At 39.3% G+C, this 14,500-nt stretch overlaps 1 protein-coding gene across 1 annotated transcript in view; it reads right to left on the bottom strand.

Annotated features, from left to right (window-relative positions):
• LOC116039115 (collagen alpha-1(XXIV) chain) overlaps positions 1-14,500 on the bottom strand; it is a 96,280-nt gene that overhangs the window by 52,326 nt on the left and 29,454 nt on the right. Inside the window, exons 6-14 of the mRNA XM_031283896.2 lie at positions 12,251-12,304; positions 10,872-10,925; positions 6,266-6,310; positions 4,719-4,772; positions 4,166-4,210; positions 2,519-2,572; positions 1,641-1,685; positions 608-661; positions 189-233 (exon numbers count right to left, since the gene is read on the bottom strand). Coding sequence (XP_031139756.1) covers positions 189-233; positions 608-661; positions 1,641-1,685; positions 2,519-2,572; positions 4,166-4,210; positions 4,719-4,772; positions 6,266-6,310; positions 10,872-10,925; positions 12,251-12,304 — 450 coding nt within the window. The remainder of the gene's footprint in view (positions 1-188; positions 234-607; positions 662-1,640; positions 1,686-2,518; positions 2,573-4,165; positions 4,211-4,718; positions 4,773-6,265; positions 6,311-10,871; positions 10,926-12,250; positions 12,305-14,500) is intronic.

The raw sequence follows: 14,500 nt of genomic DNA, 5'->3' as shown, positions 1-14,500 counted from the left end.
AACATCTAAACACTAGAGACAGACAAGTAGACAGAAAGATACAGACAGACAAGCAATCTTAGAAACAGGTTAAAGGGGAGACAGAAGTAGAACTGTGAGCCAAATGAATGACAGATCAAACATAGTGCCATTAGCTGTGGAAAATAACACATTATTAGACATGATAATATTGAAAAACTGATACTCACCCTCAGACCAGGAAAGCCGCTAATGCCAATCCCACCAACAGGCCCCTGTGAAACATCACAGCAACATCCTAAGTACACAGGACAGGACACTTACAGTATTGCACATCCCTCATTCCCAAGGCTACATTGGAAATACTGTAAGTGTAACTTAATGGGCAAACATAGGCTACATGACAAAAAGAATACTAAAAGACAAAATAACTTTAGCATATAAATCTGAATAAGTTGATGCAGGAAATAGCCCAGTACTGTGCACTTGTACACATTGTCACTGATGAAAGAGGACAAGTAACAAACAGGGAGACTCAAGCTTTATAGAGGAGACAGAAAGGTGAAATAACATCCAGAGGTAGATCAAAAGTGTAGGATAAAAAAAAGGGGACAGCTGAATTCACCAGGAGGCGGACAACAGTTCTCACCTCATTGCCATCAGGACCAGGAGGCCCCCTCTCCCCCGCATCACCCACCACACCCTGTGGGGGAAGTACATCCACACTCAATTTATGAAGGTCAGGGCAACCACTGCCAATTAATCCCTTCACTTGGCAGTATATAACACTTAATATAAGTGAATGAACAATAGTTCATTTTGCTTTTTCTACTTTCGTACTGTTACTTAACTTCTCCGTTTTCTGTCATCTAACATTTACTTGATATATAGCATTCAACATGCAATTTCCCCAAGCGGTTGAGCAAATTTGCGTTGACATGGTATGAAAATAATGCTTATTTAATGAAGCAAGATAAGCCAGTGTATTGGTGAGCTTCTGGATGGGCTTACAACAGCCCTGAGGCCACAGACTTTGATCCAGTTAGCCAGATGCATCGCTTAATGTTTCAGAGAAAAACTCTTTGGATGAAACAGACACTGGGCTGACTGCCCACTTGGCAACTTCAACAGAGAACTAAGGCTTGTTTTTAAAACATTAACTTTTCACAGTGTGAGGGCCCAACCTTGACATTCCAATTGTCTCTATCTTGATCTGTATTTTTTTTTCTCAATGCCACCTGGGAACAAACTTGGCATTGCAGGACCTATGACAAAATACATGGCATCATATTTCCAACGTTATTTGCCACACCTTGTTTATTGTCTAAAGGAGTTATTCCTCTCTCTTCTTTTCTCTCTCTCTGCTAGGTTTAACCAGTGGCCCTTAGTGTCCTGCTGCTTTAGCACATTCACAGCTGATGTAGCATACAAATGAATTGAAATGCCCCTGGGGCTTTTTCTGGATGGGAAGTACGGGTATTTTAAGAGGATATACTGTACACTGTACATTATTGGATAGCATTTCTATCCGTTTTCACAATCTCCCTGATTTTCCAGATAAGATAACACAGACAATCACGCTTGCAGCTGTCTCCTCATAGCTTCTTATAGATGACAAAGGTGTATATTTTTGCGTCTGGAAGCAACTATGAGCTATGGCAGGAATCAAAATTAATTATTACGTGTCTTCCTTTGGGGCCAGGTTTTCCAACAGGACCAGGAATGCCCTAGAAAAGAAAAACATGGATAAGTGACTCAAATTTGGAAAATGAAACTGTGCTGCTCGAAGGAATTGGTGTAACAAGTTTTAGCCACTGGACTAAAATTATTATAATGATGTATACAGGCTCACCTCATGTATTTATCTATCTGAATATAATGTAGAAAACCACCCTCCTCTAATACAATAAATCTTTACTGAGAGATTCTTAACATGGCCTATTGTGATCCAGGAATCAGAAAATTGCTTCATCACCTTGAAATAAAAGTGCTCTTGGCACAAACTAAGCTGATGTGCACAAGGCCACAATAAAGCAAAAAGACAAGGATTTCCTTGACACTTAATTTCACAAGAATGAAGGAAGGAGTGACATCATTCAGGCATAGCCTAAATGGAAAATATAAATGTTCCTCACATTCTTTCTATAAATGACAGCTTTAAATAACTGCTGCCAAGCACATTTTATTTTTACCCAATAGTTTAAAAAAGGACAGAAAAATGATCAAATGACTGTGAGTAAAAATATGTATATGTGACATACATCTGTAAGTAGTAAGTAGCTCAACATATATCAAGATGTACTGCAAAAGAGCTGACTACAACTGTGGATAAGGGCAAAGTGCTAAAACAAATATCTCAACATATTCATACAGGCATCTATCAAACCTCAGTCAGGGAGGTATCAGACAAATGAGGGGAAAACAAATGGAGTGGGAAGACATAAAGTAGAGGACATTATTAAAGATACATGTGAATACTACTGGGAATGAAATATGTGTCCAAGCACAATAGTGAATAAAAAGATCTTGAAATCATGTGCATTTAACAAACATCACTCACTTTCTCCCCCTCTGGCCCCAGTGGCCCAGCAATGCCAGGAGGCCCAATGAAACCCTGTAAATCAGCAATATTTCATATCACAATATTGTTTAAACAATACAACACATTTTTCAGTGATGTGATACAGTTTCTCAATAAAACAATCTTCCCACAATACCTTCATTCTATTTAGCATAAACACTGCACACTGCTTATATACCTTGTGATCATAAAATAATGATACGATTGATGTTACATAGCAGCAGCATAGGAATTACTCTTCACATAGTAGTAGCATGTATGTGCTACAATCTATCAGTCTTGCGTACAGGTGGAAACTTTGGCCTGATGGTGGTGTTGGACAAACGTTCTGGCTACTCCACATAGCATTCGGGGATGGGAATGGCATTTCTTTAAAACAATCAGAATCGTCATGGGTGGTGCTAAACTCTGCACAGAGCCGCTGCAAAATAGTCCTGCGAGAATTCAGATTGGACAGATAGTCTAGCTAGCTGTCTCAATTTGCCATGCAGAGATCTGAGGAGCAGTCAACAATAGCCCTCATAAATCCACCGAATTTAAACGGAAAATACAAGCATTTCCTGCAGCACCGGAGCAATCCCAGGAGTGGAACGCGAAGGATATAGACTAGGTCACACAGACCAAATGGAAGACCGACATCGCCACCCATAATCCCTGGAGGAATACTTTGTGCCACTGGTTGCTGTGAGTTATTCTGTCCATGCAAACTCTCTTGACATTCTTTTTTGTAAACAAGCAAAAATTATGTTTACATTAAGTGTTACTCAAGTAAATGCAAAAAAGTATTTTAAGCATTGTTTACAACCATGTTTGCTTGCTAGCAGTCTGCTCACATGTTGCTGCATATCTTGTCGTGTTACCGCCACCTGTCGATCGGTGGAATAGTGTGAAACCATTGGCAGGATTATGTATCTGGCATACGCGAGAATACATGTGTGTCCTTGTGGATGTACACAACATCCAAATTATAATTTGTTTTATGTAAAACCCTAAAATAAATTAGCTGTATTGTCATTCTTGACTTGAGATTTTGTTTGTGCAGCAATATCATAGCTGCACTCAAGTATTTATATCAATTGGCATAAAATATAGTCAGTATGTATGAGTAATTTGTGCAACCCTGTCTCCTTATTTTTCTCTTTCACACATTCACATCTTATCATTGTACTGTCTGTCTTTGTTTTGATTTTTTTCTTGCTGCCTGCCTCACTCTGACATAGTAATCCCAGCTATCCTCTTTCTCTGGGCTGCATCGCTCCACTTCAGTCCCTTCTTGCACTAGCTCATTTGACTCCCTTTCGTCTGCTTTCATATTTTCTCCCATCTTTGTTTGTATTCCATCCTCTTCTATTTCTTCTGTTCTCCTGTTTTTGGGGCATTCTTGCTTACTGAGGAATGGACCAACCAGTCAGCCTTTATAGAGACAACCCAGAGCCTGGAGCAGCCCCCACAAGCAGTCTCACATCAGGCTATATGTCAGAAATACAACTCAGATTCCAAGCAGTCTCTCCGGAGCAAAGCTGTGAGCCTGACACTGTCCTAATCCTTTCAGGAAATGAAGTGTTCAATCCAGAGCTGCTGAAGAAAAGCGGGCAAAATGTAGAGCAAAGAGTCATTTGTACTTACACGGACACCTTTAGGCCCTGGGTTACCTTGTGGCCCAGCTGAGCCCTGCAAAAAAGGAAAGACTCAGGTGAGGTGGACCTATTGTCACAGTACGGGCAAGCTCAGTGATTTCACATGGTGAGGGAATCTTAACCACATCAGACGGCCTGATAAGAGAAATACAGCAAGCTTGACTGACAAACAGCTACAAGAAAATACATGTTTTTGCAATACTTTAAGTTGCACTTTATATTTCCTCATTAGCCTGCTGAAAGTGCACATGGACAGCTCCACAGACTGCACACATGAAAAGACATCAGGAAACCTACTGCATTCATTTATGCATTTCATTGTTATATATTATATATATTGTTATACTGTAGCGGAAAAAGCAGTTGTTTACCGCTTTATTCCAAATCCAAAATGGCTAAGAAACGTGCATAGGAAAGCAGAAAGAATTGTGCATTATCATTGCTTTGCATTTTCTGTAGAGTTCTGAAGAATCTAAGAGGATTCTAAGAGGATCGATGGAGGAACTGGAACTGGAAGCATATTTTTGTATTTTTCACTGCACCTGCCTGCCAGGGTAACCTGCAGCCCCGGCTTCCCCAGGAGGTCCTGGTATGCCCTGCAACAGAGAGAGAAAGAGACAGGGGGAGAGAGAGAGAGAGAGAGAGAGAGAGAGAGAGACAGAGAAAGAGACAGGGAGAGAGAGAATGAACGGTGAATAGGGAGATTAGATGGATGGATAAAGTGAAAGAGGAGACACACAGACCTCTACCAGCATTGCCAACTAAGGAATAAAACGAGCACTGTTCATTCCAGACAGCCTCCACCAAGACAACCCTGTCTATTAACTGTACCTTTCTGCACCCCTCCAATCCACCCCTCCCTCACTGGCTCACTGCTGTTTTTTTCAGCCCACTGTTAAAATGACACTTTGCATATTAAACAATTAAGCTGATGCTCAATCTAAAACAATCAACTGTTGCTGTAATAACTATTGTTATCTGTGACTTTGCATAAAGCACAGACCTTAAACAGGTACAATCAGCATCTTTTACATCAATCTTCATTCTCTGCTGACATTCACCATTATTGTCTGCCCATAATAAATCCTTGAGTTTTTTATATTGTTGTTCATCAGTGCCTGATATTACTTCACTAGGTGCGTTGATTTAGATTTTTCAATCTCAAACCAAAAAAGAAATGTGTTAGTTTTTTTCAATCAGTAATAATCTAAACTGCGCCAGCATCCAGTAAATGTTGTTATTCCTTTAATCGCTATCCTGATGTGGGCATGTGAAGAGAGTCTGTATAATGGGGCTCGTTAATTGTTACCATGTTGACGAGGTGTTGAAGAGTTTTGCCATCAAGCAGACGGGGTTAAACGGAAGATGAAAGGAACCACTGGACAGCTGAAGGACTGATGTAACTGGCTGGTGACGCACACAGGCGCAGCTGTGTGTTTTAAGTGTGTGTGTGTGTGTGTGTATACACATGTGTAAATGGTCTAATCCTCTTTGTGTATGAATGCTGTGACAAAGAACACTTATTCACTCTCATCTGGAAGAAAATGGAAGCACCTACATTTGGTGCTTGGATCAAGAATATGGCGCAATGTATGTCCTTGGATAAAACAAACATATTGAGAGGCAAACTGGGAGTGTATGAGAAAATCTGGAGGCCATCTGACCGGTTTGTTAAAGAAGAAGACATAGGGGAGCTGCTACTGTGATACTGTCATATAATTTGTGTTTTTTTTTTTTTATTGTTGTAGTGCGGCAGAGGTTGAGAGAGAAATTTTCTTGTGGGTTGGGACGGGGGGACGGGGGGTGTTTTAAAATTGTAACTGCAATGAAAAAATTAATAAAGACATTGTTTAAAGAAAGAACATGTATTCACTGTATCGCAGAATGTGTATCCAGTCATCGACTTTAAGGCTTTTGTTGTTCGACACACATCAATGCCAATGACAACTGCTGAACTCTGGCAAAATAAAACTCTTTCTCTTGCTTACACACACACACACACACACACACACGCACACGCATACACACGTACACACACACACGCACGCGCACGCGCACACGCACACGCACACGCACACACATCACTTACTTGTTCTCCCGGCAGTCCGGCTGGCCCTAGATAACCTTTAGGACCCTAGAAAATGGAATAAAACAAATGGAGCAAGTTCAGGCAGGTCATGGAGTCAAGCTTGGCTATTATCTATTATAGCACACCAGCTGATGGCTAAGCTGATTCCCTCTTAAGCATATGATTGGATTTCCAAATAGAGCGCTCTATTTAAACTGCTTTTCCCAGCCTCCGTTGCTGCATCTCGGCTACCGCTTGCAACCTACCTCCACCCTAGCTCCTCCTTTTAAATTCATATTTATGTTGTCTGACTTACAGTAAACAGTGTCATGTCTGCTGTCACTGATGCTGCTCTCCCTGCTTAAGGCTTTCCATGTATGCAGATGGAAGGGCAGGGAGGCCCCAGAACAGAGCCATACCGCCAAATACAAATTGCAGATGAATAAAATCTATTTATAGACAAAGTGGTCCTAACTGAAATGTATTTTGAGTACATTTCACCCAAATACACCATAGACAGTAACAAGAGTAAGAGTCTACAGTAATGCCAAGAGTCTACGAGGCTGCACTTAGGCACAGCAGTGCTTTGAGCTAAATGCTTATGTCAGCATGTTACAGCAACATTCTCAAAATGATAATGCTAGCATACATATGTTTAGCAGGTGCAGCTGAGGCTGATGGGAATGAAAGTAGTTTTGCAGGCATTTGTTCATCAAAAGTATTGGTCAAATCAAATTTTAGACCTGATGGTGGCACTACACGAAATTTCCGTCAATGGTTGTCAAGATTTTCACACAGAAGCTCATGGTGGCACTAGAGTGAAAGTCAGGAAATCCCCAAAGTCATTAGGAACCCTCTGGGAACAATGGATATTTATACCAAATTCCATGGCGATCAATCCAATAGTTATTGAAGCATTTTACTAAAAGGAGAACATGTCAACCTGCTGATAGGGTCAGAGGAAAAGACAGGGGATCACTAAAGTCATTAGTTTCATGGCAATCCATGTAATAGCTGATATGTTTTAGTTTGGGCCAAAGTGGTGGACCAAACGACCGACATTGCCATCACTAAGCCATGCCGCTAGCATTGCTAACAAAGGGGAAAAAAAGAAGAACAACAAACAATAAAACAACTTGCTTCAAGATAACTGATAGTAAATAAAATTTGATGGAACTGCAGTGTTTGTTGTTCTTATTGCACATCTCAATAAAGCATGCGTATTTGTGGCATGCTTCTATCCCAGAATGAGACACCTGAGGCATGTTGGAATATAAGAATAGTCTGGATCGTGTTAATACCACTTTACAGTAAAGGTCCAAGTTCGCAGTTAATGATCTCTGAACTGGGATGCGAGGTGTGATTTGGGGGCTAGCAGGCTAATTCTGATTGCAAATTCCCATGCATGCAAGTCAAACTAGTCCATGACCCATTTTGGGTTCTGACCAACAGATGGAAAATTGTGTGGGTGAGGTTTAAAAGGAAACTGACACTTTTAAAACTTTCTTTAAAATGAATAGTTATGACATTCTAATCCACAGTTTTGTGCCATAGCCAAATTCCGCATTTAGTTAAACAAGCACTACTGCTTTATAAACTATACAGGATTTATTGTTAGGTAAAGCAGAGCTTTTCTTCCCTTAAGCCCTTTTATTTTTCCCTTCAACTTGATTATCAACAACAGATGCTTACGGCTCCAAAACACAAGGTCAGGGCCAGGTCATTACCTTTTTGGGGCAGCGAGAGATCTTCTTGCGCGGTACCATTGACTTCGTTGTGTGCTTCCGAGGTTGTGACACATGAACCTTCACAAATGTTTAGCTTATACGTAAATGACTTACCATCAATTTGTACAGGGTGTGAAGCTCAGATGTATGCAGATGATACTATAATATACGTCTATGCAAAAACTAAAAAAGAAGTAATTCGTAAACTTAATTTAGCAATGGAAAATGTAACTACATGGCTTCAAGATTCTCACCTGTGCCTAAATGCTAAGAAAACTGTTTGTATGTTTTTTTCTAAGACACACTCTACTGCAGATTGTGACCACAAAATCTATGTGTCTGGTGAGAATATTAAAGTTGTCTCTCATGTCAAATATCTTGGTATCATCCTTGACTCCAACTTGTCTTTCAAAAAACAAGTGAAAAAAGTAATCCGAATAACTAAATACAATATAGCCAATTTTAGATATATAAGAAGCTGCCTAACAACTTCAGCAGCAAAATTATATTTGGATTCAATGATTATCCCTCATCTACTATATTGTATGACAAGCTGGACGCAAGCAAAAGATACAACCCTTAAGCCTGTTCTTTCTTTGTATAAACAGGCCCTCAAAGTGTTAGACAGAAAACACAATACTTATCATTATTGTAAAATTCTTAACAAACATGGCATCCTTAGTTGGGAAAATCTAATTAAATACAATGACATCTGCCTAATGTTTAAAATCCTGAATGGCAAAGCTCCTCCACCGCTCAATAATTTTATAAAACAAAAAAATTCTAACAATAGAACTACTCGGTCTGTTCTGAGAGGGGACTGTGTAACCCCTTACAGGTCCAGCTCCTTCAGTCAATCGTGTTTTTCTGTTAGAGCCTCTAATAGATGGAACACTTTACCAAATGAAATAAGAAACTGCACCACCTACCATCATTTCACACAAAGTCTCAAGGCCTGGCTCTTGCGTAGTCAGAGTTGTGAACATTTTTAAACCAGTATCTTTTATATTATTGTTGTTATTACTGATAAACTGCTGCTAACATGTTTGATGTGTTGATATCTTGCCTGGTATCAAGTTTAACTCGCCCTGTATTTTTTCTTGGGGATGTATGAAAAATTAAATTGTATTTTAAATATTTCACCATCTTAACAATCAGTGTAATATTAACGCATACCTAACGACTGATGCAGCCTAGTATCATCTTTTTATTACTGCTGCTACAGCTTTACATGGTTGAGCAGTGTTAGGAGATGGGTTAGGTCTATGTTACTATGTGTTCTGATGTTTGCATGGCTTCCTATGCTGAAGGTGGATACTGTTTGATGTGTAGCTGTGCTGGGGTTTTTGATGCTTCCTGTGGCTCTGCATGGCAAGCTGAGAAAGCTTTTCTGTTGTTTTAGCTGTCTGTATGGTGTATGGTTGACTCTTGCTTGTGTAGTTTAATCTGTACTAATGTCTCGTTGATTTTCTGTCCGTGTAGTTTAACCTGCACTAAAATCTGGCTGCTTCTTGCTGCTCTGGTCTAAAATCATCTGGCCGGAGGACTATAGTTGAAAATTAGCCGGCTGGCTAACACTGGCACATTTACAGAAATGTTGATTAATGTGTGTTGTCCTTTATAAATAAATAAATACAAATACAAATTAATAAAAGGCTCACTTGGGCAAAAAAAGCATAGGACCCAAGCCAGTAATTTCCTCTGGAAATACTTGACGGGGCACAGTTCATGTGCTGGGTATATTAGGTCCAGCTACTGCAAACACTTTGATGGCCTCCTGGGAGGCAAGGTCAAGGCCAGCTATGTGGAGACTAGACACAGAGCTTCAAGAAGAGGCTACGTGGACAACTGTGACACTATAGCCATGTGGGCAGCAGGGCGACCTACTATAGCAGATTAAGTCTGTTCTGTAAAGGCCACAAGCTCAATTCTAGCAACAGCTATGCTGAGCACATCAACAGCAATTGAGCAAGACAATCAAACGCACTAGAGCATAAAAACAAATCTGAGTTATCAGATCAGATGGCATGTGTGTGCGCGTGTGAATACGTGCACACTGGTGGACATGAGGAGAATGTCAGTGTTCTTCATTTTATTGATAGCAGCGTCCATGAAATTCTCCATCTTTGGGCATGACAATTGCTGACCTGAGGAGGCATGGAATATTGTGCATGTCATTGACCCCCTGACCCTGGACAGGGCGCCTTTCCTCTTTTGGATGACTTTTGACCTCAAAGTCTATCAACTTTAAGAGAGGCAGCATCACTTCCTAACAGCTAGCTTTGAAGCTCTGAGAGTAAGGGACAGCAACACAGACGGAGTTATTTGCAGAGACAGAGGTATGCAAAGGCAGTGATGAAGAAAACACAGTGTGATGTAGATAGATGAATTAAGAAAGAAAGATTAGCAAGAAAAGGTTATAGATACAGTATATGTTTCTTTCCATTGAGATAAAGATAGACAGAGCGACTAAAGACAGGCAGTGAGCAGGGTGGGCTGTAGGGTAACCTAATACTAATCACATTAAGAGGCCTCAGCTAACGTCTGAGGCTAACACACAGTGGGAACACTGACACTGTGTGTGTGTGTGTGTGTGTGTGTGTATGTATTAGTATGTGCACATAGGAAAAAGTGTGTTTTGAACATAGGTGTTTGTATACATGCTCTTAAATAATATGTGTGCCTCATTTTCCCTCATTAATACAGGTGATTTAAAGAAGTAAAGCAGTAAAGTATTGTTTAAAAATTTAAATATAAGCAGCAATCTAATACATTTCTTTAAAATCAGCAAACAGAGCTACTTGGTCACGTCATACAAAAATAGTTTCTGAAAGTAAGTCTTCAGCATCAGCTGCTGGTTTAGGCACACAAGTAGTTTACTGCAATAAACTAAATCTTACCGGTGGACCTGGAAATCCATCCGGCCCAGGAAGACCTGGTGGACCTCTGTCACCCTGTTGGAACAAATGAAAGAGAGAGTAACATTACATACCATTATCATATACATTTTCATGAAAAGCAATCTGTTGATTCCAATGCAATAAGGTTTATAAAAAGGCATTGTAACGATGAATACTTGAACACTATAGAAAAGTATGTTATGAAAAGAAAATTGAATTCCTTTAGCTCTCTGACAGTTAACCCAGACACAGGTAAATTGATTTAGTATACATTATTTAACAGTGAATAAATCTTAAATCTCAGATGATGAATGAACAACAGTGCAATAGTTCAAAGGACTATTCATTATTTAGGATCACTGTTAAAAATTCTTATCTTGAGCAGAAAAAGGTGGTAGACTTCTAAAGGTGAGTGAGACGGACAACTAAAAAGTGCTTTTGTACTGTGTCTACCATCTGTCTATATTAAAGCTGCTTTAATAACAACAGTATGCTGACCAATATTTGGCTATTCTGAAAAAAGATACGATAAAGCGTGAGGTGAGAGGGTCAGTGGAGATTAGAAAAATAGAAATGTTGTCAATACAGACAAACATGCTAAGAGAGGGAAAACGATGCAATGGCTCAAAACTACTACAAAAGACTGATGACAAAGAGTGTTGAGAGGTTTGCAATAATTTGTTGGGATGACATCAGGCTGAAGTTGGACAAACATTGTGTGGACACACGCTGTATGTTTGGTGTTAAGTGAAATTGAAGATGCATGCAGTTTAACATGCTCTGAAGGCAGAAGTGATGACAGTTTTCTTAGGGGATTTCTAGGAGAGCACAGAGCAACACAACTTGAAGGGAGAAAGATACTTTTAGAGCTTAATTAGTTCAAGACATTTAGCAGTGCTGCTTATTAAAATCATTACTGTGATGATATATGAAGTAAAAGAGACAAGGATGGAGAGGAAGTAGAGAGTAAGAGAAACCAGCTGAGTTGACGCCAGATAAATGAATAATAATAAAAAATGAGTTGCTGAATGAAAAACAAATATATACAAAAAACTGTCTATTTTTTATCATCCAAACATTAGAAAGTGTTAAATTGTTAGTGACTCATCATATGCAGATTTGTATTACTCATTATAAACCATTATGCTGTATGATGTAACCAACATTTTAGGATCCTTTTCACAATATTGTGTTCAAATAACTGATAAGTAGGAGGACTGATGTGAAAACTGGAAGCATAAGTCCCAGCTCAGGTAAAATGTCTCAAGACAAGTATCACTGTCAAAAGAGTAAATACTTTGTGACAAACAAGAGGGAATGAGAGAAACACAGAAAGTAGCACAGAGGACCAGGGAACCTGACGGTGACAGATCTCTTACCTTCTCTCCTGATGGAGCCTGGCCTGGAGACAGCCCGGGGTCTCCCTTTGAACCCTAGAATAGAAACATAGTCAAAGAAATGATGGTTATTTAATTTTTTTTCTTCTTATTTAATAATACCTGAATACAGTCATGAAACACCTAGTTTCATTACCAGCTTGTAATTTTAATACAAATTATTTTGATTTTGATAAGTACAATAATTGTGAGTAAGCAAGTAAAGTAAGCAGGCTGAATGTTTTCTTTTCCTTAAAATCTGGACTGCCTTGCCCATACACTATTTGTTTGCTTTCTATTACATTAAGGCTATAAGCAAGCAGCAACAACTGTGGCATTGTGTGGAGGCCAACGTGGAGATGCCTTAAGATGCAGTTCCTCTAATGGTAGCAAGATGCTAGCGCCACATAAATATTAAACTTAATTGAAGTCAACAGTACTATAGAAGATCCTCAACTGTTCTTCTTCCACAAGATGATGTAAGGACAGTTACGTGGCTAACTGTGGTGTTTACCACACTGACGTTCAAATGACAACGCATTATGGTTCCAAACAGTTACGGACCTCAAAATCTCCCTTTAGAAATTTATGGGTGAAGTCATTGTTATATCCATATTTTTCTAAAATATATGGTTTCATCAGTTTGTAGCTCAGCTCCATACACAACAATGCAGGCTTTAAAGAGGGAGTTGTGTGTTCTGCAATAACAGTGAGACATAGTGTTGGCAAGCACCATCCACACTGGCAAAGGGTACCAGAATCTGAGTATGTGTGAGGACCCTTTGTTTTTGAAGAGACCACTTTTGCTTTCTAAAAAAGGTCTGTGGTTCATCTTTAATTTGTAGCTGTCACAGTTTAAAGCCAGTCTATGAACAGTTTTCCATCAACCATGATGATAAATTCCACACAATAAACTGACATCAGTGAATAATAACAACGCTTAAAGCTTTTCTTTAAAGGCATTTTAAGTGAATTTTAATATGAAAAGAAATTCAAAAATGTTGTTTGATTTCTGTTCCATTCTGAATACAGTACAGCTTCTAAAGAATCATTTTATCTTACAGTACAACACTTACAACTACGGACAGATCTAGAAATCCTTGCAGAGTTCCACATTTCTTCACAGTGACCAAGCAAGACAGCAACACTTAGCAATGAAGTACAAATGCCTTTGAGGATCTGGACCTCACTCAGTTTCTGTGCAATCCCAGACCACATGTGTAATTCCCACAATGCGAATAATAAATCAAAGAGTCTGCCAGAATGGAGCTGATGTTAGGTGCATTTGAACAGAACAGCAATATTACATTTCAATAGGGCTTTTCTTCCTAAACTGTTGTTGATTAGGGTCATACAATCTTTTCTATTGTCATACATCTAAAAATAAAGTTTAAACTCAATAATCTTTCCAGAGAATGCTGCAACTACAGATGTGTTATGGCATGCCAAAGCAGCATTGTTAGGAGACTTCCACATAATTTCAGCTCAACTACGTAATACTAAGCTGTTCCAGTAGAGCATGAGAAACAGCCAAAACAAAATAAATTGTGCACATCAGGCACACAAATGAACAGAAATAAAACTGTGTTTGGATAGTACGAAAATACATTAATAAGCATCAATAAATACACTACAATATGTTCTCTGATTATTCAAAAAATGTGGTGTGTACATGTGATGAGGTGTAAGAAGTTCTGAATATAATATGTATTATATAGCTTTTCAGCTGGTTATGGTGTGAGGTGCTAAGCCATTGTTTGACGCCTTAGATCCACACATTCACCGCAGTAGATTTTGAGCATCGTGTTTCCATAGTTTTGACTGACAGCCAGTGAGGCATAGAAAAGCTTGGGGGTGGGAGAGCAGAAATTCTACCACAGCATAAAACCAGGGTTCCTTTCTTTTGGAAAAAAAACTGAATTGCAGATTCATTCAAGCAGATTGAAATTCTCTTTTAAGTCCTGCAAGCACGTCGTCACAACATTTCAGAGTGTGCTTAAAACACATGTCAACTAAGCTTAGCATCAGGGACTATGTTTCTTGTTATTCGTCCTCGTAACCAAACACATTTCAACAGAAGATGTTTTCCCAAGCTGAGACAAAGAGTCTCTCAATCGATATTCCACCTCCACAAAAGGGTTGGGGGTGTAAGAATGACTCACCGACAGGTCACTACGGCATTAGATACGCTGTTTTTCTTCCTTATGTGTACACATGCATGTGGGTGTAAGCACTGAAGGAACAGCGAGCAAG

The sequence above is a fragment of the Sander lucioperca genome, chromosome 11 (genome assembly GCF_008315115.2).
Source record: "Sander lucioperca isolate FBNREF2018 chromosome 11, SLUC_FBN_1.2, whole genome shotgun sequence".
NCBI lineage: Eukaryota > Metazoa > Chordata > Actinopteri > Perciformes > Percidae > Sander > Sander lucioperca.
Note: the sequence above shows the minus strand (reverse complement) of the source record. Positions and strands in the feature narration are given on the sequence as shown.